This window comes from Passer domesticus, chromosome 18 (assembly GCF_036417665.1).
Source record: "Passer domesticus isolate bPasDom1 chromosome 18, bPasDom1.hap1, whole genome shotgun sequence".
In the NCBI taxonomy this organism is placed as follows: domain Eukaryota; kingdom Metazoa; phylum Chordata; class Aves; order Passeriformes; family Passeridae; genus Passer; species Passer domesticus.
Genome location: NC_087491.1, coordinates 3,805,372 through 3,826,475, shown reverse-complemented (window position 1 = coordinate 3,826,475; position 21,104 = coordinate 3,805,372). Strand labels below are relative to the sequence as shown.

At 51.3% G+C, this 21,104-nt stretch overlaps 1 protein-coding gene and 1 long non-coding RNA gene across 3 annotated transcripts; one reads left to right on the top strand and one right to left on the bottom strand.

Moving 5' to 3' along the window:
- Positions 1–213: 213 nt before the first annotated feature.
- On the top strand, positions 214–14,010 carry LOC135283192 (ectonucleoside triphosphate diphosphohydrolase 2-like). 2 transcript variants are annotated; one of them, XM_064393721.1, is made up of 9 exons: positions 214–394; positions 2,406–2,523; positions 3,989–4,139; positions 4,931–5,063; positions 6,486–6,710; positions 8,123–8,395; positions 9,699–9,794; positions 10,754–10,885; positions 12,081–14,010. In XM_064393721.1, exons 1-9 carry the CDS (start codon positions 281–283, stop codon positions 12,306–12,308), a joined length of 1,470 nt encoding a protein of 489 aa, XP_064249791.1. In that variant the 5' UTR covers positions 214–280; the 3' UTR covers positions 12,309–14,010. The 2 variants fall into 2 exon arrangements, with proteins under 2 accessions (XP_064249791.1, XP_064249790.1); XM_064393720.1 differs by having other exon boundaries at positions 216–394; positions 4,904–5,063; positions 12,081–13,993.
- A 119-nt stretch (positions 14,011–14,129) lies between these two features.
- Positions 14,130–20,400, bottom strand: LOC135283194 (uncharacterized). The gene is made up of 3 exons (XR_010349048.1): positions 17,027–20,400; positions 16,576–16,773; positions 14,130–16,470 (listed from the first exon to the last, which is right to left on the bottom strand). It is a non-coding gene; the product is annotated as an uncharacterized LOC135283194 (long non-coding RNA).
- Between the last annotated feature and the right edge of the window lie 704 nt (positions 20,401–21,104).

The window sequence follows — 21,104 nt, the reverse complement described above, 5'->3', positions numbered from 1 at the left end:
GGCAGTTTCGAGGTTGCAGCGGTGCCGTTGCACAGCTGGCCCTGGGACGGGCACGGAGCCCTCCTGTAATTTATAATTTATGGGCAGCAGGGATGGAAGGGAAGGCAGAGCTGCCTGGCACAGCGCAGCCAGGCCCACGCGCCCCTGTGGTCCCTGTGGCTTGGGGCTGGGCTAAGTCAGAGCCTGGCCCCGGCCACGCCTTGCTGCTCTTTTTAAAGGTTGTTGGAGCAGCTGGTTTGCTGCTCCGCTGCTTCCTCTCTGGGGGAAGGAGAAGCTCTTCATGTCTTGGCGTGAGCTGCTTCCCCCCTGGCTGGTGATCGTGGCGGGACTGACGGGCATCGTGCTGCTCTGTGTCTCCACCAAAGATGTGCCCGTGGCCCCACTCAGGACCAAGGTAAGGGCTCTCCAGGGGGCAGACAGGCAGCTAAGCTGGGCTGTTCTATTGCTTTTGACATCATTTTATTATTGAGCTGCTCACAAACCAAGGAGGGAGCTGGGACAAGACTGTCAGGACAGGCTGGCATCTTTCAACAGACTGTGGGTTTTCAAACCAGAAACAAGCCCACCCCTTTGACTGGTCAGGGAATGCAGGCTGGATATGGTCCATGGATCAGTGCAGATGCTCAGGGCAGGCTGAGAGGAGGCAGCCCATGGCAGGAGCTGCCCCAGAGCAACAAGGAACCAGGGGTGTCAGTGCAGGGAAGTGCTAGGTCCCTCTCAGAAGTCAGTAGGAATGTGCTCCTGAACTGCTGCTTCTGTCCTAAAAACAAATTGTCTTTCATGCCTTCTTCTCTTTGGTCCTATGTTGATTTCAATCAAAGAGCCAGTGTGCTCCTCACAGCTGGGTCAGATCTGGGGGGGCTAATGCTCCCCTGCTCTGTCTCTTGATGCTCCCATTGCTGAGGTGAGCTCAGTGGCACACCATGGTTTCACCCAACAGAAGGAGGCTATCCTGTGTGTTTAGAGATGGCACCCCTCCTCCGTGTTCCTCTCAGAAACAAAACTGGATTAAAAACCCCCTTATTGCTCCATGTTCTGTCCTTTCCTGGTGTTGAGCTGGACATAAAAGTGGTGATCCCTCCCCTTCTCCCTTGTGCTCCTAGCACAGCCTCTAATTTTCTGAAGGAGGAAAAAAAAAATCCACCAATGCCATTCCTTTCTTCCTCTTCTGCGCAGCCAACATGTCCCTGCTAGAAATCCGAGCTGTCACTGGTGTGGGAGGGTGCCAGCAGGCTCGGGCAGGGAGCCCCAGCCTCCTTCCGCATTGCTGCTCCAGCCCAGCCAGGACTGGGTGCCAGGACTGGTGCAACTGGGAGCTCCAGGAGGGCAGAGGCAGCCAGCCTCACTGGGAGGCTGCAGCCAGCTCGGTCTGGTGCTGGAACCCTTCTGGTGGCATTAACATCAACCTCTGAGGAGGTTTCTCCTCCCACTCAGTCACAGCTCTATTTGTGTGTGAGATCCAGCTTCGACCACACACTACCATGCAGCCCATGGGTTTCCTTCCTGTCTGTAGGAGATATCCCAAACTGGGGTCATGCAATAGGAGCAGAGGAGCCCCAGGCTAGCTCTGGAGCTATTTTGGGTGGGGGGACATCCAGAGCTGTGCTGCAGGGTGGTCCAGTGGCCTCCACTTGCTCATCCTCATACACTGGGAGCAGCAAGGCTTGGTCAGCAGCAAACAGACAAACACTGGGGGCAAAGAGACACAGAGCCCTTGCCTTGGGTAATAGCAGAGCTGCCAGGGGACAAGGGGCTGAGCTGGTCATGTCCACTGCTGCTGCTCTTCCTGCCAACACATCATCTCTGCCTCTGAGGGCTGCTGTGCTGTACAGTGTCTGTGCTGGTGGCTGCAGCTCCCACAGCTCTGCACACATCGGGGCAATCCTCGCCTGTGTCACACCCTCACTGCAGTGGGATATCAAAGAGACACAGAGTCCCGGGCACCTCGGGACAAGTGAGCTGCAGCCCTCCAATCCCTGCACAAAAGCCTGAGCAAACCAATCAGCAGCAGTTTGAGTCCCAGAATCAGTGGAGAACTTGTACAGTGCCATCTCCCACTGCTTTAGGACCTGTTTTTCCTGAGCTCCAGGTGGCTCAGCTCTCAGGGGAAGTCCTCTGCCTGGTTTCAGGAGAGCTCCAGCACATGCCACTGTAGGGCTGGTGTATTTCTGGGCGTTTCTCCACTCCTGCTGTTCCTCATATATATTCAGAAATGCAGACGGTTCCCTGCAAATCCTCATCATCCTCTGGCTTCGCCTGCTCTTTGAATGTAACAAGCAAACTCAAACGCTGCAGTGCAGGTCCAGGGGTCACCCAGAATACCTGTATCTGCTGGGTAACCCTACACTATCAGTCAGCATGCCTTCAATAGTGTTTTTCAGTAGAATGTTCTGGGGTTTTTCCAGTATGGCATTGTTCTGGATGCTGGCCCATCCCGCACCATCCTGTTCATCTACCAGTGGACAACCACCAAGGCAAACAAGACCGGGGTGATCAGAGGGTGCAGTTCCTGTCCTGTGCAAGGTAAGGTGCCCACTTCCTGCTCAGTGATCTGACTGCCATGGGATGGATGAACAAACAGAGACCTGTGCATGGACCAGTGCCATGAATTCCTTGGCTCCTGCACCACCCAGCTGTGCACGGCAATGGTGAAGCACAAGTTGCTTATTTTCAATATGGCTCTTCTCAGCTGGGCAGAATTAGCCACACACAGCTGGCCATCAGGCCCTTGGCAGTAGCAGGGGTCAGGATTTTGGGGCTGCTGCAGGCAGGGAAGCATACAGAGAGGATGTGGCTTGTCTTGATGTCCACATGGATCAGTGGTGGAGCCAAGGCTGCTGGATTCTCACCCAGGGAACAGCAATGGAGACAAATCTGACTGCAGGACAACTCCTGGTATCTTCTGCCTCCTCCTGACTGTGCCCTGGGCAGTGAGTGGGGGGTAGTTCCAGGACAGAGCTGAAAAGACTCCAATCCCCTATGTAGCATTTGACAACACAAGCATAACTTCAGCTTGCCTTTAGGTGTCCCATTTCAGAGAATTTGGGGGTTTTCCTCACAAATTTGAATCAGTTTGGCCCTGCCAATGCCAGCTGAGAGGCTTTCATACATTAATGCATGGGGTTTTCCTTCCCTATCTCCCAATCTTGCTTTGATGTTAAGCCTGGTTATAGTGGGATGGGGGGAAGGACTGAGCCCTCAGCAGCAGCATGCTGTGGGAGGGCAGCTGCACAGCAAGCAGGGAACAGGGTTTGTGCCCTTGCAGGCTGTAAACAACACAAATCACACGCAGAAGATGCAAGAAGGGCTCCCTGAAACCTAGTTTGTGTCCCTCATTCAGTGGCTGGGTTAAGCAGCAGTTTGTGAGCAGTTTGCTGCCAGCAGCAGCACAAGAGGCCCAGGCAGGTCTGAGCCCAGGTGTGAGTGGCCTGTGCCACAGAGAGCAGAGCACCTGGAGAGGGAATCAGGAGGGAGGGGAAGGGAGACTCTTCCTGGGTAGTAGTTCAAAACCAGCATCTAAGACCCCATGACTTGCTGGAAAAATGAGTCAAGGCTGGCACAGAGCTTCCCTCTGCAGAGCACTGGCTTCCTCTAGGGCAGGGGTGTCTTGCTTGCCAGCAGGGGCTCAGTGGCTGGAGGAGAGAGGTGACACATCAGCTTCTGTGTGTCCTTTGCTTATTTCTATAGCAACTAAAGCCACATTTCTTCCTCTGTGGGCTGAGACAGCCTCAGCTGTTGCAGCAGTCGTGTTTGGTATAGATGTCTCAGCTGCAGAGCTAGGGTAGTCTTAGTGTAATTTGGGATTTCTGTGCACATTTTTGTCTCAGTTCCATATTTTAGCAGGATGGATACCTGGAAGACCTCCTTCATTCCATCTGTGACAGGTTCTGTCTTAACCATGTCCTAGGGTAGCAATCTCTGGGGTAACAGCTCTCACAGTTCTCCCATAACCTCCCTTAAAATTCCATTCTGTTTCCGTGGTCCTCAGGTCCAGGAGTCTCCAGCTACTCAGATTCTCCTCAGAAAGCTGGGAAGAGCTTGGAACCATGTTTGAACTGGGCCCAGAATGAGATCCCAGCAGAGCAGCACAGCCAAACCCCCCTGTACTTGGGAGCCACCACCAGCATGAGGCAGCTGAAGTGAGTGAATGTTGCAAACCCACACCCAGAGATCAGCACATGTCATGGGATCATTCTGTGACAGGCATCTCACCCTGTCTGCTCTGCAGGCTGAGCCATCCCTAATGTGCCAGCCAGGAAAACCTTCCTCAGGCCCTGAGGAGAGGAGCATGGCATGGCTGTGTCTCCATGTGTTGCCCCAGGCAGCCATGAAGATGACAGTCCTGCAACTTCTGCCAGGCTGGAAGTGTCTCCTTCGCAATTATACTTTCACAATTAGTGCTTGGGAAAACACCCATCAGTCTGGAAGCTCAAGTGTTTTCAGTTTGTGTGACAGCCCACGTGGGCTTGCAGGAGTGCTTCTTGTCAGCAAATTGGAAATGGTGGTGGGAAGGCTCCCCTTGTCACACACACTTGTGGACCCTCTTCTCAGTCACCACATCACTGGGACCTTTATCTCCTTTCAGACACTGGGGAAAAGTCAGGTCTGGAGGGGACCAGGCCAGTGGGATTGGGCCAGAGGATTTCCTCAGGGACAGAGGGTACTAAGGTCCTAAATTCTGAAACAGTGGCACAGTTGTTCAAACCATCCCTCTGCTGTTCTTGCCTCCAGTGCCATGCGAGGGGAGAGGGAAGCAGCAGCAGGAGTGGGATTGTCACTGTGTCTCTGGGCTGCTGCCCAAAGTAGGGAGCACAGCAGAAGCCCTGCAGTGTGCCCCCACTGCAGGCAGCTCCTGGCAGGGTCCTGTAACATCAAATGTGCCTTCTTTTTCTTTTGTGTTTAGCCTCACCCATCCCATCCTCTCTGCCAGTCTCCTTGCAGCTCTGACTGGCACCCTGAAGTCATCCCCCTTCAGCTTTCAAGGGGCACAAATCCTGTCCAGCCCAGAGGAAGAAGCATTCAATTGGGTTGCTGTTAACTATGTCCTGGAGAACTTCTTCAAGGTAACGGATGATTCTCCCTGGGCCACACAGAGCTGGCCTGAGCAGCTCCTGTTAAGAGACAGCCACAGAGACAAGTGGTGGGATGGGTAAACCCCTGTATTTAATGCTTCAGCACAACTTCCACTGCCTTTCAGAGGAGGCAGCTTAGATCCAGCACCAGCTGGTTGAGGTGACGAGGTGAGCAGGCCCTGGCACAGGGTGCCCAGAGCAGCTGTGGCTGCCCCTGGATCCCTGGCAGTGCCCAAGGCCAGGCTGGACAGGGCTTGGAGCAGCCTGGGACAGTGGGAGGTGTCCCTGCCATGGCAGGGGGTTGGAATGAAGTGAGCTTTAATATTCCTCCCAACCCAAACCATTCTGTGGTTCCATGGTCATAACTAGGCTGAAGAACCAAATCTCTGCTCTGGCCTTCCATGAACACATCCATGGCAGGTGCCCTGTCAGACATGGGGCTTTCTGGCCAGCACGTCCAGGATGCTCACATAGATGACCTTACCTAGCCTGGCCATGGGCCATCACCAAGAACCCCACTGCAGCTGTAGCTCAGTGCCTCTGTCTAACAGGAGCTGCTGCTGTTTGTGGAGAGCTGTGGCATTGCTACTGGAGTCCAGCTGTCCCATGGGGAGTCTTGTGGGTGGTAGAGAAGCAGATTCTCTTGCTGCTGAAGCAAAAGCCTCTCTCAGTGAGACACCAAGAAGGCCTGCTCTGTATTTAGAAGGCACTTGCTAAACAAAAAGAAAATAATTTCATTTCTCTTGTTTCACCCATCACTTCTCAAGCCAAAGGGTCTCAAAAAGAACTCAGAAGGCAAGAGAAAGGTGGGTTAGACTGAGTTACTTCTCATCAGGGATGTGAAGAGCAGCTCTGATAACCAGCAGCAGGCACACACTGGTTAGGGAATTGTCAGACCTGTTGACAGCCTCCTCCAGCCAGGCACAGAGCATTTACCCCATGGAAACTCTCCTGCCTGTGCTGCAAACTTCAGCATTGCCAAAGTCAGTTCTGCAAGACTGCAGGAGGTGATGCCACAGGGTTCCTCTGACAGGAGGATCACTTTGGCATCAAGGCAGCGCTTGAAACCCATATCTGCCCTCTTGGAACCGTCCCTGCCACTCCCCACCACCCTCTCCACTGTCCCTTCTCCTGCCTGCTGAGACCACTGCCTAGTGCAGCCAGCCAGGCTGGGCAGCCCTGTTTGCTTCCCCAGGCTGTGGGCAGGCTCTGTGCAGGGGGCAGTGCCTCTACACGGCTCCTCTGTTCCCTCCAAAGCCACTGGTGCAGCACCCTTAGGTCCTGTGGGCAAAAAGAGCTGGGCTGTGGGCACCAGCGAGCTGCTTTCCCTCTCTGTGCACTCCTGCTGGCACCCGGCTGTGACTGAGATGGAGAAGTCTCAAGGATTGACCTCTCTTGTTCTTTTTGGGTCAGTACGACTGGCAGGGGCAGTTGGGCCCCTCCAGGAAGGGGATGGCAGGAGTCCTGTCCATGGGAGGAGCCTCAGCACAGCTCACTTCTGAGCTGGAGGAGAAGCAGGTCCCGGAGGAGGGAGTGAGGCTGCAGCTCTACGGGCAGACACACAGGGTGCGCACCCGGCAGTGCCCCTGCCACGGCACGGAGCAGCTGCGCCGCAGGCTGCTCTCGGTGCTGCTGCAGGTGAGGGTGAGGGTGAGTGTGAGTGAGAGTGTCTGCTCTCGGTGCTCCTGCAGGTGAGGGTGAGGGTGAGTGTGAGTGAGAGTGTCTGCTCTCGGTGCTGCTGCAGGTGAGGGTGAGTGTCTGCTCTCGGTGCTCCTGCAGGTGAGAGTGGGGGTGAGTGTGAGTGAGAGTGTCTGCTCTCTGTGCTCCTGCAGGTGAGGGTGAGTGTCTGCTCTCTGTGCTCCTGCAGGTGAGCGTGAGTGAGAGTGTGAGTATGGGTGTCTGCTCTCTGTGCTCCTCCAGGTGAGTGTGTCTGCTCTCTGTGCTCCTGCAGGTGAGTATGAGTGTCTGCTCTCTGTGCTCCTCCAGGTGAGGGTGTGTGTGTGAGTGTGAGTGTCTGCTCAGGGGCACAACATCCCCAAATGGCAGCTGCCCAAGGTGTGCTAATGGACAAAGTGTCAATCCCTTTAAGGTCAATCCTCTTTAGCAGAGGCTGTTTGCACAAACCCAGTGCATTTGTAAAACTTCCTCTCCCTCCAAGCAGACACACAGGCACCAGTTCAAGGCTTTCCTACATACAGGTTCTATTTGGCTCCTACTTAACACACACAAGCAAAAAATTGCTCTTCAGAGGTGTCAACATCTCCTTCAGGGTGAGGAGAGGCAAGGCTTGCCTTGGCTCCTAGGAGCTGCTCCTCCATCCTAGAATGGGAGCACAGGAACCAAGTGGGACCTTCCCTTTGGGGTATTTCCTTTGCTGACTTTAACCCTGAAGCATCTTTAAAAGAGAATATTTCATTTTGAAAACATGCCAGTGTTTTGGTTCTTCCAAACTCTATTTCATTTGGGAAAGGAGGGGGAAGGAAAAGAGTGGCACAGGATGTTACCAACTCAAGAATCACCATAATCCTCATCAAAATTGTGTTTTTCAGGAATTAACTGCTCCCTGCCCATTCACTTTCTTCCCTATAAACCCAACTTGCCCTTATTTAAGACCTGAGTGTCACACATTGGGCACCAACTTCACCACAGTTATAGTGCTAAATTGCTAGAGACAAGAACCACTGATTCTGGTGGGGTTTGAAGCATCTGGGAGGCAGATCAGAACAGCCTCCTTGCAACTAGAAAGAGCACAGGATGCATGAAATTGTATTTGTGCTCTAAGGGAGGGTGGTAGGGCTGGGACTCATCACCTCTCAACAGGTCCAGGCACTGGCCCTGAGCTCAGCAGGAGCTGGGACCTGGCTGGGCCTCATGGTTGACTTGCTGCCATAAGATCTGGCAAAGATTTCACAGTCTCCCTGCTCAATCTCAGCACTGCAGTGCTTGGGGAAAGCTGCTCCTAACCATGTTACATTCTGTCTTCCTGTGTGAAGCCCTGGGATGCCAATGTCCTCTCTTGCTCCTCTGCCCTTGTTTTATCCTGCCTCCAGGATCAGAGAAGTGCTAAAGCTGTGTCCAATCCCTGCTGGCCCCTGACCTACTCCCAGCAAGTGCAGTGGCAGTCGGTGCATGCTGGGCCTTGTGCTGCCAGTGATGACACAGGGGACATCCCTGGCCCCAAGGAGGTCTTCAACATCACGGGCTCCAGCAATCCCACAGCCTGCATGACCCTCGTGCAAAGCCTGCTCAACTCTTCCTCTTCCTGCAACTTCTTCAAGCATTCCCTCAGCAGTGGTCTCAAGCCCCTTCAGACCAGGTTTCTGGTGAGTTCTCATTTACACTGGGGTAAGCAACTGGCATGAGGAACCCATGAAATGGGACCAGTTTGACCATTAATCAATACAGTGGGAACATCCAGACCATGACACTCCTGCCCTCTCCCCCTCATTGCCACACAGCTGTTCAAACATGGAGCACTGGCTCCACAGGGACTGTGGGGGAGTTTTTTTCATCTATGTCTCCTCAATGTCTGCTGCTGAGACCAACTCTAGAGCTCCATGGAGCCAGCAGGGATGGGACAGTCAGGAGCTGTGTGCTGAGCAGGTCTTCCCACACCAGGTCTGTGGTAAAGCTGGAGATCCTCTGCCCCTCTCTTACAAACTCGTGGTCATGCTGCAGCACAAGCACCCTTCTACCTGAGAACCTGAACTCAGCAGCCAAAGTCATTGGGTTATTAAACCAGGAGTAGCTCAAGATCCTGGGACAAGCTGAGGGCATTTCCAGGGAGGGTAACTGGAAATTTCCCCAATCTCCCATGGACATGGTGCTGAGGAGCATCGGGATCATCTCCCAGTCCTCAGCACTGCTGAGGTTACACCATGAATATTGTGCTCAGTTTTGGGCAAGAAGGGCACTGAGGGGCTGGAGCGTGTCCAGGGAAGGGAAGGGAGCTGGGGAAGGGGCTGGAGCTCCAGGAGAGGCTGAGGGAGCTGGGAAGGGGCTCAGCCTGGAGAAAAGGAGGCTCAGGGGGGACCTTGTGGCTCTGCACAGCTCCTGACAGGAGGGGACAGCCTGGGGGATCAGGCTGTGCTCCCAGGGAACAGGGACAGGAGGAGAGGGAATGGCTCAAGCTGTGCTAGGGGAGGTTTAGGCTGAATATTACAGAAAACTCCTTTACCAAAAGGGTTGTCAAGCCCTGGCACAGGCTGCCCAGGGCAGTGGTGGAATCACCATCCCTGCAGGGATTTAAAGGCTGTGTAGATGTGGCACTTGGGGACATTGTTTAGTGGTGGGCTTGGTATTGCTGGGTTAATGGTTGAACTTGATTTTAGATAGCTTCTGCAACCAATATGATTTTTTTGGTTCTGTGACCAGTCTACTTATCCAGGCAGGGCCAGGAAGGCTGCTGGAGGCATGCTGGGAACAGACCTGTTTCCATCTCCAGGCAGCAACAGCTCTGCTCGTGTCCCTTGAGCCCTTCCAAGGCACAGGAACCAACCCTGCACACCAAGGGCACCCTGGCAATGCTCAGCCACTGCCCCTCACTTCCCTGGGGGCAATTTCTGTGTGCAGCGCAAGGACACAGGGCACAGCCCCACCTGATGATTATTCCTGCTGCTGTTGTAGGTGGTTTCTGAGGCCATGGACTTCATGAGAGCAAAGGCACCTTCTCCTGACTTGGGTCAGGCTGTCCAGAGGCTGTGTGGGATGTCTGTCAAAGAGGTAACTGTGGAGTAACTCGGTGTGCAGGGAGAGTGGGAAGCAAGGAACAGTTTGCTGCAAAAGTCCACAGGGCTCAGACTGACAGAGTTGTAACTTACTGGCTCCCTCAGGGAAAAATTTGGATTTGTCTGAGTTTTGGGTTTTTGTGGGGCTTCTCCTTGTTTTTTGTGGGTTTGTTTTTTGGTGGTTTTTTTTTTTTTTTACTTTGAGGAAACAGGCTCCACTATTTTCCTTCCTCTCAAATCCCAGTTGCTGCTGGACCTAATTAAATGAAAAGCCACAAATACTTTTTACAGTGTTTTAAGGAGTAAACAGGAAGGTTGTCTACTCACTCCTGCACATCACCTTGGTCTTTCTGTTATCCTTCTGTCCTTAAGTGCAAGGGACACAATTACTCGACTCCAGGGTTGATCCCATTTCACCTGAGCCCATGGAGCCCAAGCCAGAGGGAGTTTGTCACTTCTTTCCCTGAGCTGGTGGTTGGGAGGTCACCCTCATTTGCATTTACACTGATGGAGCATCCACAGTAACATTCAAATGGGGCAATTTCTCCAGGGTTTGTTAATGAGCCATAGGCAGTCCCCTAAAGCATTCTCTTCTGGGAGGAGGAGAAAGATCCCAATGTTCCAGGTGGGAGAAAGGCTGCAGCATCAGCTTAACCTAATTAGAGAGCAGGGAATCAATCCTACCGAGCAATTCACCAGCAAGGCAACCTGGTGTCAGTTCTGCTGCTCTTGGATCTGGCTTAGTAAGATGGGAACAAAGTACCAGATGACACTGAATTGTACCCCACAGCCCAGTGAGTGCAGGAAATGTGGTTTCAGTTGGCACAGGACACAAACCCCCTCCTCCACAGGAAAGCAGAGGCTGTAGCAGGCCTGGAATCTGGCTATTGAGTATTTACTTATTTTACTTTTCTCCCCCATCTTCTTTTTTTTTTGTTCTGGAAATGGCACCAGCTGATGAGGGAGTCCCAAGCAAGCCTGGATACACTTGTTGATTACTGCACTGTGTCTGCCTTCATCTTCCATCTCAGTACACGAGGATACACACTTGACTTTGAGCAGCCTGCTTGGACTGCATTCCAGAAGGTCAGTTCCTTCAGCACAGTGTTCCCATTGCCAGGAGGGCTGGTCCCAGCACAGCCAGCCTGCTCCCACACTGACAAGCCCTAACCAGCTGGGATTCTCCAGCAGGACAGTTTTGTTAAATGGATTCACAGTTGTGATAAACAAGAAAATCACTCTCAAAGAGCCAGAGATGACACTTGTCCTCTCTGAAAAACACAGGGGTCAAAAATCTTCTCTGGATCATCTTTAGAAATCTGTGTTGACAGGGAAGGAAGTACAGCGTGATCTCCACTTAATGCTAAGGACAAGCTGCTGGTAACATTTCCTGAGCCAAAAGGTGCTTCCCTACCTTTTTTTAACCACCTTTAAACTCATGAGGGTTGATAAACACCTTATCATCATAGAATCCTAGACTGGTTTTGGACTGGAAGGAATATTAAAGCTCACTTCATTCCCCCGCTGCCATGGGCAAGCACACCTCCCACTGTCCCAGGCTGCTCCAAGCCCCAATGTCCAGCCTGGCCTTGGGCACTGCCAGGGATCCAGGGGCAGCCCCAGCTGCTCTGGGCACCCTGTGCCAGGGCCTGCCTACCCTCTCAAAGAATTTCTTCCTAATATCTAATAACCTAACCCAATCTCTAATAAGATCTGAAATTGCTCTGGGATCTGGAGGCCCTAAAGACAGGGGAATTTTTTCAGGTCATTCCCTTCACAAAATCAAGCCTGTTCCCAGACCTCTTCACAACTGATAATCGCAGCCATGGTCCCACTGAGCAGGGCCAAGTAGTGACCATCAGAAAAGGCAAGGTAATGAGGTAGGCCCAGGACCCCCAGGGAGCCCATCTTGGAAAGGCAGAGACAAGCAACCTCAACCATAAGTCTGAGGTTCAACCAGGGCTAGAGAGACAACTATCCACAATGCAGGCTTGAGAGCCACTAGAAAACCCCATCAGTAAGCAGAGAATACAGCACAGCTCAGGAGAGAGGGGCTGCCCAGGCCACAGCTTACATGCCCATGGGCAGAGGTGTGGGTGGCAGTGCCATTGAGGCCTCTTGGTGTACTCGGGGCACTCAGAGTGGGAGAGCTCCTCACTGCAAGCCAAATCCTTGGAGCAGTCTCAGATAACACATACAAAGCCTTGGGCCCATGCACAGAAACACAGCTGGGGTCCAGGCCGTCTCCTTCTCTTCTGACCTCTCCTTTTTATCTCAACAGATGGGTGACAGATCATCTGGCTGGACTCTTGGGTACCTGCTGAGTCTGACCAGCACCCTGCCCCAGGAGAGCCCAAGCTTCCTGAAGGGGATCGAGCCGGGGGTCTGGTCCCTGCTCCTGATCCTCTTCGTGGTGCTGCTCATGGGCTCCTTCATGCGCATCTCGTACCGAGTGATGGCCAAGGAGAGCAGCTCCAGTCACAGGAACAGCAGCGTTTTCGATGACTGACGGCTTTCTGTGACTCAAGGCTCTCATCAGAGCACAGTTAGCAGGGTCCAGACAGAAATCACAGAGGTGTAAGTCACTGGAGGATGCAAGTGATTTTTCTGCAGGGCTCCCAGCAACTTGCTGGTACTTGCACTGCTGTAGTTTGAGCCAATGGATCCTGCTCCACAGGAAGTCTGTGATTCCTGGTGGATGGCAAGCTATTCATTCTCCAAACAAGAACAGCCTGCATGGCTCTTCCTTGGGCTACAGCTGGGATTACTCATGTCAGACATGAAATGATGCCTCTGAGCAGGCAGGCCCTGAGCTGTTGTGAAGCTAATATTGTATAATCCTGTCAGATCAGAAGAGGTGGTGTCTGAAAAATGTGCTCTGTCCTCTTCTGTGGCCTCTCTAGAGATGATACCTGCAGTATTGCCATTAATGAAGACTGGAAGGGCATTAAAACAGAGTCAGAATATAAAAACTGCTTCCATGTTCTAGGGAAAATGCAGGTATTTTCTGCCTGATCTGTCTGTGCTTTCTTGTCAGTGATGATGGCCACGTGTCCCTTCCAATGAACACTCCTGCTGACCAGGAATCCTTCAAAACCAATCCTTCCTAGTCTTGGCCTCTACAAAATGTGCAGAGGATCAAAGGAGAAACAAAGGGCACAGATGCACAGTTGAGTTTTTGTCTCTCAGCTGAGTCATGGCCACACAGGGTTAACATTTCCAATTTAAACTCTTTAGCAAGGACTCAAATGAACACATTTAATTTCACATTTGCTAAAGCTGGGCTCACGCTGGGCTGAGGCTCACCTGTTTGTTCATTTGCACTGACCTGCTTCTCTTGCTGACTCTGGAAGTGTCTCAGCTGACACTGCCCTTTAGACCAGAGCAGACTCAGGAACAGAAGCTTTCCTAATTGTCACTTTCATATTTCACCATGACCAGAGTTACTTTATGATCTAATAACCAGGATTCCCCTGGGACCTGGCAGTCATTCTGGCTCCTCTGGTCTGCTCTGCACGTCTGAAAGATGAGGTGCTGTACAAATTCTGTGTTACTGTGAAGAAAAGGGATCGATTCACAAGCACTGTCCTTTGACTAAGGCATTTAGAGCTCTCTTCTCAACTGCTTCAGAGACTTAAAACACACAGACTGTTAAGAGCCTCAGGGATGAGTGTCTCCAAGGCTTTTCAGACCACTTTAAACAGAAATGTAAATGCTCACAGATGCAGTGGTAAGCCTTGCAGGATTTTTAAAGCTACCATGGCATCTAAATCCTTTCAAATCTGATTATTCATCCCTTGTGCTCCCAACTGATAATATAGGACACAACCCCCCCATAATATTGGGGTATTCATGCATTTTCAGACCAATTAATGAAGGTTTGGAACCTGCCAGTCAAGTTTACAGGGCTGTGGAAACAGACTTAAGCTTCATATTCATTTCTTTGAGTTGCACATTAGATATTTTTAATTGTATCATGTCATTAAAGATGTTTTAATAGACTGTCTGTGTTATTCTTGGCATGAGATCAAAGCAGGGGGGTTATTGTGAACACAGAATGTTTCAGGGAGCAGGATGAGGGTGCTGCTGCTGCCTCTGCTCAAGAGCTGTTTTGCTGTGTACTTTTGGGGTACACAATGAGAACCCCTGAAGGCAGTGAAAGAAAAAGATTTCAGATAACCCAGCTGCTGGTATTTAGTTGATGAGAGACACGCCTACACCTTTTGATGTGTTCTTTGCTCAAACCATCTGAAGAAGGTAGGAGGCATCCAGCCAAGGTGGCATAGAAAAAATAAAGAGGTTATGATGGAGTCAGCAATATCAGGGAAATTCCTGAGACTTCATTCACCCTGCACCTGGAAATGCAATTGTTTAACATAGCTCTGGCTTGGTGACCTGACAGCATAGGGGTGAGCTCTGGCATTCCTGGCTCAGATTTGGAACCTGCTGAGGAAGAATCCTCCCACTGTCAGAAATGGAAATAAACCAGTGAGATGCCAGGAACTCCTGGACTCCAGGTGCTCTGGCCTGTCAGTCATTGCACCTTCTTGAATTGGAATAGATCACAGGGTCCAAGAGAAAAGGATATCAGCCAGAACTTCCCCAAGCTCTTGTTTAGAAGCTTTGGGACTTCCACACAGATAATAAGTGAGTAATTAGGCAATGAGCTCAGCGTGGCCTCCTGACACTTCACCTTTGCCTTGCACATGCCACTGAATTAAACCCCTGCCCCTTGAGCCACCCTGTGACAATGAATACTGCTCTGCCATGCAAAGACCCACAACCACTTCTTTTTCTGACAGATAAAAACATTTATAGATGTTTTTACTAAATTATAAGATAGATTGGGATTTTAAAACTGGTGTTTTGGTAATAAAAAAGGCATAAAATAACAAAATGAGGAACCTATGAGAAGAAAGGAGACTAATACTGGTAACATATTCCTTCCTCCCAGCTCTCTATAGAGCAGCTTGTTCATGTCAGCCCCACAATAAGTTTGCAGAATAAATTCCCAGATTGCCTGGACAGCTGAAACCTACTTAAAAGGAGATTCTAGATGAACTCACTCACTTCGAAACAAAGGTGCTTGCAGGCCTTTGGTGACAATTCAACTGAGGAAATGATAAATAATGAGGATTTTCTAACTGTCTGTAAATTCTTTATGTTTATATACAGGGCCCTCACTTCTCACTCAGGCTGAACCATGGCAGAGATCTTCTGGCAGATAATAAAGTCTGCTCATGTGCAACTGCAGTTCTGCTGCTGTCAGCAAATACCAATAAGAAGAAAATTAAAAGTATTAGATAAAAAAAAATTGACACCAGAAAGCACTTTCTCTATTTTAGCTTCAGATACACAACAGGGTGACTGATCTGCTCCTGGCTATTAGGGCTTAACTGTCATTTAGGCATCCCAAAGCACCACGGATTCTCAACCAGTACATCCCATCTGAGCTGTCCTAATGAATTCCCATGAATATTGAGGGAAATAGTTTGTTGCCTGCAGTTCCCCTCTGTACCCACAGGGCCTGAGTTGTTTCTTCCCATTCTGACATACCCAGGCTCCCTATGGTAGGAGAGACCCAAGCTGAGGCCTTGGAATCCACAATCTCTTGTGGAGCAAACCCAGCAGAAGATGAGAGGAATGCCTTTCATGGATGGCAGGATTTAGTATATTTTAATGTTGTTCTTCTACCCTGCCTCTGATCCTGTATCTGAGTGTCTCTCCTGAGAAGCAGGCAGCCATATGATGTTTATATCTTACCTCATGGACTGTCACTCCTACTTCAAGAGCTAATTCTGAACACACTGAAGAAAAACAGGCCTGAAGGAATACTGGGATCATAAAACCTGCAATTTTTGCAACAGCTTTCTTAATATAAAAGTCCTTTCACAACGCCATCAAACCCAGGCAAGTCCCAGTGTTTTGGTGTTTTCTAAGTGCAATCAGTGTACACTGAGGTGACCAGGTTCCCTCCATGTGAGATATTCACATCCCTCTGCAGCAGGATGTTGTCAGATCCCTGTTCAAGCCTGATAAACACAGAACAGGAACTGCTGCAGCAGTAGTGTGCAATGCCAGGGATCAGTCACGAGAGGGAGGCTGGCAGAGCACCCCTCAGAAAGCCTAAGGAAATCTCTGACAGAGCCAGAGATCCCTCCCATTCTCCAGAGCCATTTCTCCAGAGCCATTCTCCCACCACAAATGACATCAGTTAGCAAGGGGGCTGATCTGGGAACACCTTGTGGATGCAGGGGAAAGACACTGCAGTATGGAGACTCTCTGTGTGGGATGTGAAAGCCACTCTGACCAGGGATTTAAGAAGCCATGGCACTGGAGAAGTCCTCTATGCAGGGAGACAGACACTAGCATGGAGTATGGATGAAGGCTCTTTTGGAAATAAGGGAAAAGAATAATCCCTATCAGGAAGAGAAGTGCCCTGGGAATGAAGAGGAGGTTTGAGAGAGACAGAGGAGTGATAAAATCAACTTTTGTGTGAAGGAAAGCTTATTTTTGTTCACAGCAGGGGTGTCACCATATGTGCACCTCATGACCAAATTAGTCACCACTTCTTGGTGGAAAGTCTCAGGAGAAACGGATCCTCCACATGGAAGAAGGCAACAGCTATCCGGCTTATCACTGGACAAGGAACAGCAGCAGAGCTGTGGAACCTTCATGGGAACAATGTTCAAAGTTCACAGGTTTCAAACATGAAGGAGATGTAAATGGCCAATTAATGCAAACATTACACAAAGTAAAAGCTGGTTTAGCATTACCTTGTCTCACAGTATCACAACAAATGTGAAACAGTCCTGGAGTGAAAGCTCTGAAGGGACAGGCTCAGGGCCTCGTGAATGGAGTTACTCAGTGGAAATCATCAAACCAAATGGAAGGAGCTCTTCTTCCACACCAATCGTAGTTAAACCACAGCACTCATCAGGACAGGAGGCTGTTTATGCCATAAGTTTACATGGCTGCAAAAGGTGATTAGATAAATTTATAATAACCCATTGGTTATTATAAATTGGGGTTATTAAACAAAAAAGTTACTTGCTTGTGGCAAAGAATTGCCCTGCCACATCCATATCTGTTTGCCCTGTTCCTCTTTGCCAAGTGCTGCAGAGCATTGGAGACAAGACACTGGCCTGGGTGGGTCTGTGGCTTGATCCCATTCAGCCATTCTGATTTCCCTCAGGCACGAATCCCATGACTGCACCTCTCACTCACCGGCCTCTGGAAGCAGCCTCTCACCTCCACAACTTCAATATCACAGGAGCAGTAATTTCTGGAAAACAAGGCTGCTTACCCTTAGAAGCAACAATCAGATGAGAATGAGAAAACACCTGCACATACCCACGTCTCACTTCAGTGTTACCATAAACCTGAAACAACCACAACACCAAAAACCCTCTGGTTCTGGAGGCAGCTCCCACCCACACTCATCCTCTAGAGTCCCTCCCTTAACTCAGGGCTTCAGGTTTTTACCTACAGAGAGAGAATTAGTCCTGTGATTCCTGCCTGGGCTCCTGCCAGCCCCAGGTAGAGGCTCAGTTCAGACTGGATCGTGTTTCAGAGACACAGGCTGCAGTCTCACTGGTTAAGCACCAAGGGAGGAAGGACAGTCGCTGTGTGCCTGCCTGCTGAGGGGAGGGATCAGCTCTGCACACACACACAGAACACTTGTTCAGTGAAAGGGAAAGGTAATATGCAAAAGTGAAAAAAAAGTTCCTCCTCACTCTGTCCAAACCAGTTGTGTTTACAGTAAAATCTGTTTCCAAGCAAAAGGCAATACAGGTAGTTACAAAACCAAAACAATTGCAATAATAAGTTTTAAAAAACCCTAATACCTAATTCAGCAAAACAGAAATGTGATTTCCAACTTGTTTTAACTTCCCTGTGTCTCTCTTTGGGTTATACCCAGGGTCTTTGGCCATGTAACGCTGCCCTGATGTTTCCTAGGACCCCTCTTATGCAGCACTTACAGATGGGATCTGCCCCTAAATGAGGTGAAACCTCCCTGCTTGTCACTTACAGCAGAGTTTGAGGAGAGCTTTCAAAGTAATCAAATACCAGCTAAGACAGATGTCTGCAATGAACACACAGCATGGGAGCCACAAAAATCCCACCTCAGTGCTGTTCCTTCCTCTGCCCTCCCACCTGCCTTCCAGCACTCCCTACTCTGGCAAGCTGCAGCCTCTCCACCAGCCAAGGGCCACCAGAAATGCACTGCAGCACTTGGCTCAGGCAGGACCGTGGAATGTGCACCTTTTTGTCCCAGAATTTGCCTCACACTCAGTATTCCATGCAGAGGTTCACCCTGAGAGGAATGCTCTGTGTGAGCCAGGGTTCTGGCACAGACCTGCTGTGGCACTTGCCAGCTCACCTCTTGGCACACACTAATTAATGCTGGCCTGCCACAGCGTCAGAAATACCAGGGCTGACAGGGTCAGCAGCTCCAGCAGCTCTCCATGGAGATTCCTGACTGTGCTCCTCCTCAGAGAAAAATACTGGCATCTTACTTCAATTTAAAAAATGGGAAAATATTTAAGATAGGATTGTCATTTCCTGTGGATGTGCAGGTAGCTAAGAACATACATACTTGCTGTCTGGGCTAGAATTAGCAAAAATTAATGTTGCACAAATAATTTGAAATGCTTCCTCCTCAGATATTCAGGTGGCTGAATCTCCTTGGAAACTTCTGGAAGCTCGATCAGAGAGCAAAGTTTAGCTGCTCCATAGGGTCCCAGCCCTGCTCCACTGGGCTCTGCAGACAGGTGTGGGAGCCTTAACCAGCAGAGCATTTCCACTCTCACACTGCCTCTGGGAATGCTGGGGGTGGCAACAATTGCTCACTCCACACATTACAGAGCAGCTTCCCGAACATGAAAGGCAGTGCAGGCTGGAGTAGAGGCTGTGGGAAGCACAATGGCTCGGGATTGCTCGCACAGTAGGACATGGAGGCACTAATGCACAGGCCTTTGCTTTCTGGCCCTGGCTGAAAAAACCCAAAGCTGTACCTGCATTAAATACAGCAGCACTGTAGCAGAAAACCTCCCCCAAGCCTGCAGTGGCTCCCCCATTCCATTCAGGGCAGGTTTCCCAGGGTTTCCTGAGCACACGTGCCTCTGAACGCTGTGCTGAGCACACCTGAAGAGAATTGATCCTGAATGTACCTCCCCAGACAGCACAAGGCAGGCAGCACGCTCTACATTCCCTGGTTTTAATCAGAAAGAAGCAGGATTCTTTTTGTACATTACTCTGAAGAGATGGCATCACATCCTGCAGGAAAAGCTGTCTTTACTGATTAGCACAGGCTTGTGTGAAATCTTGAGCAAGCCGTATCCAGATTCATCCTGGCTGCCTTTAGCACCTAAATGATGCTGCAGTTTTTGGAATTGGTCACCTCAAACAGCATCACAGAGAACAGAAAGGTGATGTCAGAGGACTGCTCTGAGCTGGAGTGGGCTGAGCCATCCCTTTCCTCTGATTCCAGTGTGAACACCATTTAATCAATGCCTGAAATGAGCAGGATAAATCTGGACCCCAATGCCTCTGCGTTACTCAGCTATCTCAAAGGGAGCTGCATCAACGTGCTGCATTCAGGCTGTGGATGTGAGGGATGAGCCCTGTGTGTCCCCCCAGACACCTCAGAGGCAGACACAGCCCCAGGACCCTCTCAGTCACTCCTGATGCTCTGGGGCTGCTCCAAGTGTTCCTGCACTCCTTCCAGCACCTCTGCAGCAATGTTGTTTATATGCCAGAAATATCGATCATCATATTCTTTGTATTAAGCCGACTACCAGAGGCCATTCAAGCTCCAGCCAAAGCCTTCATGGGACTTCTATATCCTGCCACCTCCTCCTCACCTGACCCAGGCACAGGATTGGATTATTGTTATCCAGGCATGGATTCCAGGATGTGTACGAGCCGTCTGTGTGTCACACAGAGCTGGCTGTGTCAGCAGAATTGAGGTCATGGCTGCGTTTGCCTCAGCCCACCCCACAGCAAGGCAGCAGGACGAGACTCCTTGTCTTGGGAGCTCCATTAGGAGCCTCTTTCAAGTTTTTGCTCCAGTATGAAACAAGAAGAAATGCTGGGACTTGTAGACCAAGCTGGCATCACAATGAATACATAGAACCATAAAAAGGATTCTACTGAAACAATAATCAAGTATGCTTAATAAAACTGTGACCAATGGATGCACTGTCTGGGCAAGAATGTGCTCACAAAGCTGGGAGACAGAATAAGGGACAAGGAAAGGCGAGGCTGGTATTTATCCAGCATGGGGTGTCTGGCTGCCTCATGACAGGGCTGCAGCACCCACACACAGCCCAGGCTGGAGGTGCCCACGTGGGGAAGCCTTGATAACTAAAAAATGTCTACCTCAGATCCCCTCACAGGCAGGAGGCCCTCACTGGGGCCTTCCCCTCACATCATAGGGGCCTCTAGAGAGCTGCCACTGCAGGGTTCAGAGCAGCCCTAAGCCCTCACAGCAGCTGGACGCCCTGAACCTCCACACTGCCCTCAGCCCTCACAGCCCTCTCACGGCTCCCCATGCCCCCACAGCCCCTCAAGCCCTCACACTTCCCTCACAGCCCTTCCAGCCCTCACAGATCCTGGAGCTCCCCCAGCCTTCTCACAGCTGCCAGAACCCCTGAGCCTTTAGGGACCCCCGAGCCCTGAGAGGAGCCAGGCCCCCTGAGCCCTCAGAGCCCCTCTCAGCCTCCCGAGGCCTCACACTCCCCTCACGCCGCCCGCCCCAGCCCTTCCCGCCACCCGCGCGCGCTGTCGCCATGACAACGCCCGCGCGCGGCCCCGCCACCCTCGGGCCGGGGCCGCGCGCCAGAAAGTGCTGGAATGTCGCTGCAGCCCGCGCGTGCGCACACGGGGTGCTTCCCCCTCCCGCCGCGGCGCTGCGGCGCCGGGTGTAGTGGGACGGGGGGACGGGCGGGGAAGGAAGGAAGGAGGCAGAGCTGCCTGGAGGAGCGGGGGGGAAGCACTGGGGACCCGCGGGGAACCCGCCCTGTCCCGCAGTGAGGAGGAGCCGCCGCCTCCGCTGCGCAAAGCGCGCACTCGGGTCCGTGAATGGGCGGCTGCGGCGGCCACCGCCCAGAGCCCGCTGCGGAGTCACTGCGACGGTTACCAGGGCACTTCGCTCTCCGCCAATCAAACGGCGTTAGCTCATCCCCCACGGCCAACAGCCAATCGGCTTCGACATCAATCATTCAATTGAGCCAATCGGAAACGCCGTGAGCGAGCTGAGGCGGGCACTCGCGGCTCCCGGTTGCCTAACTGTAAAGCTAAC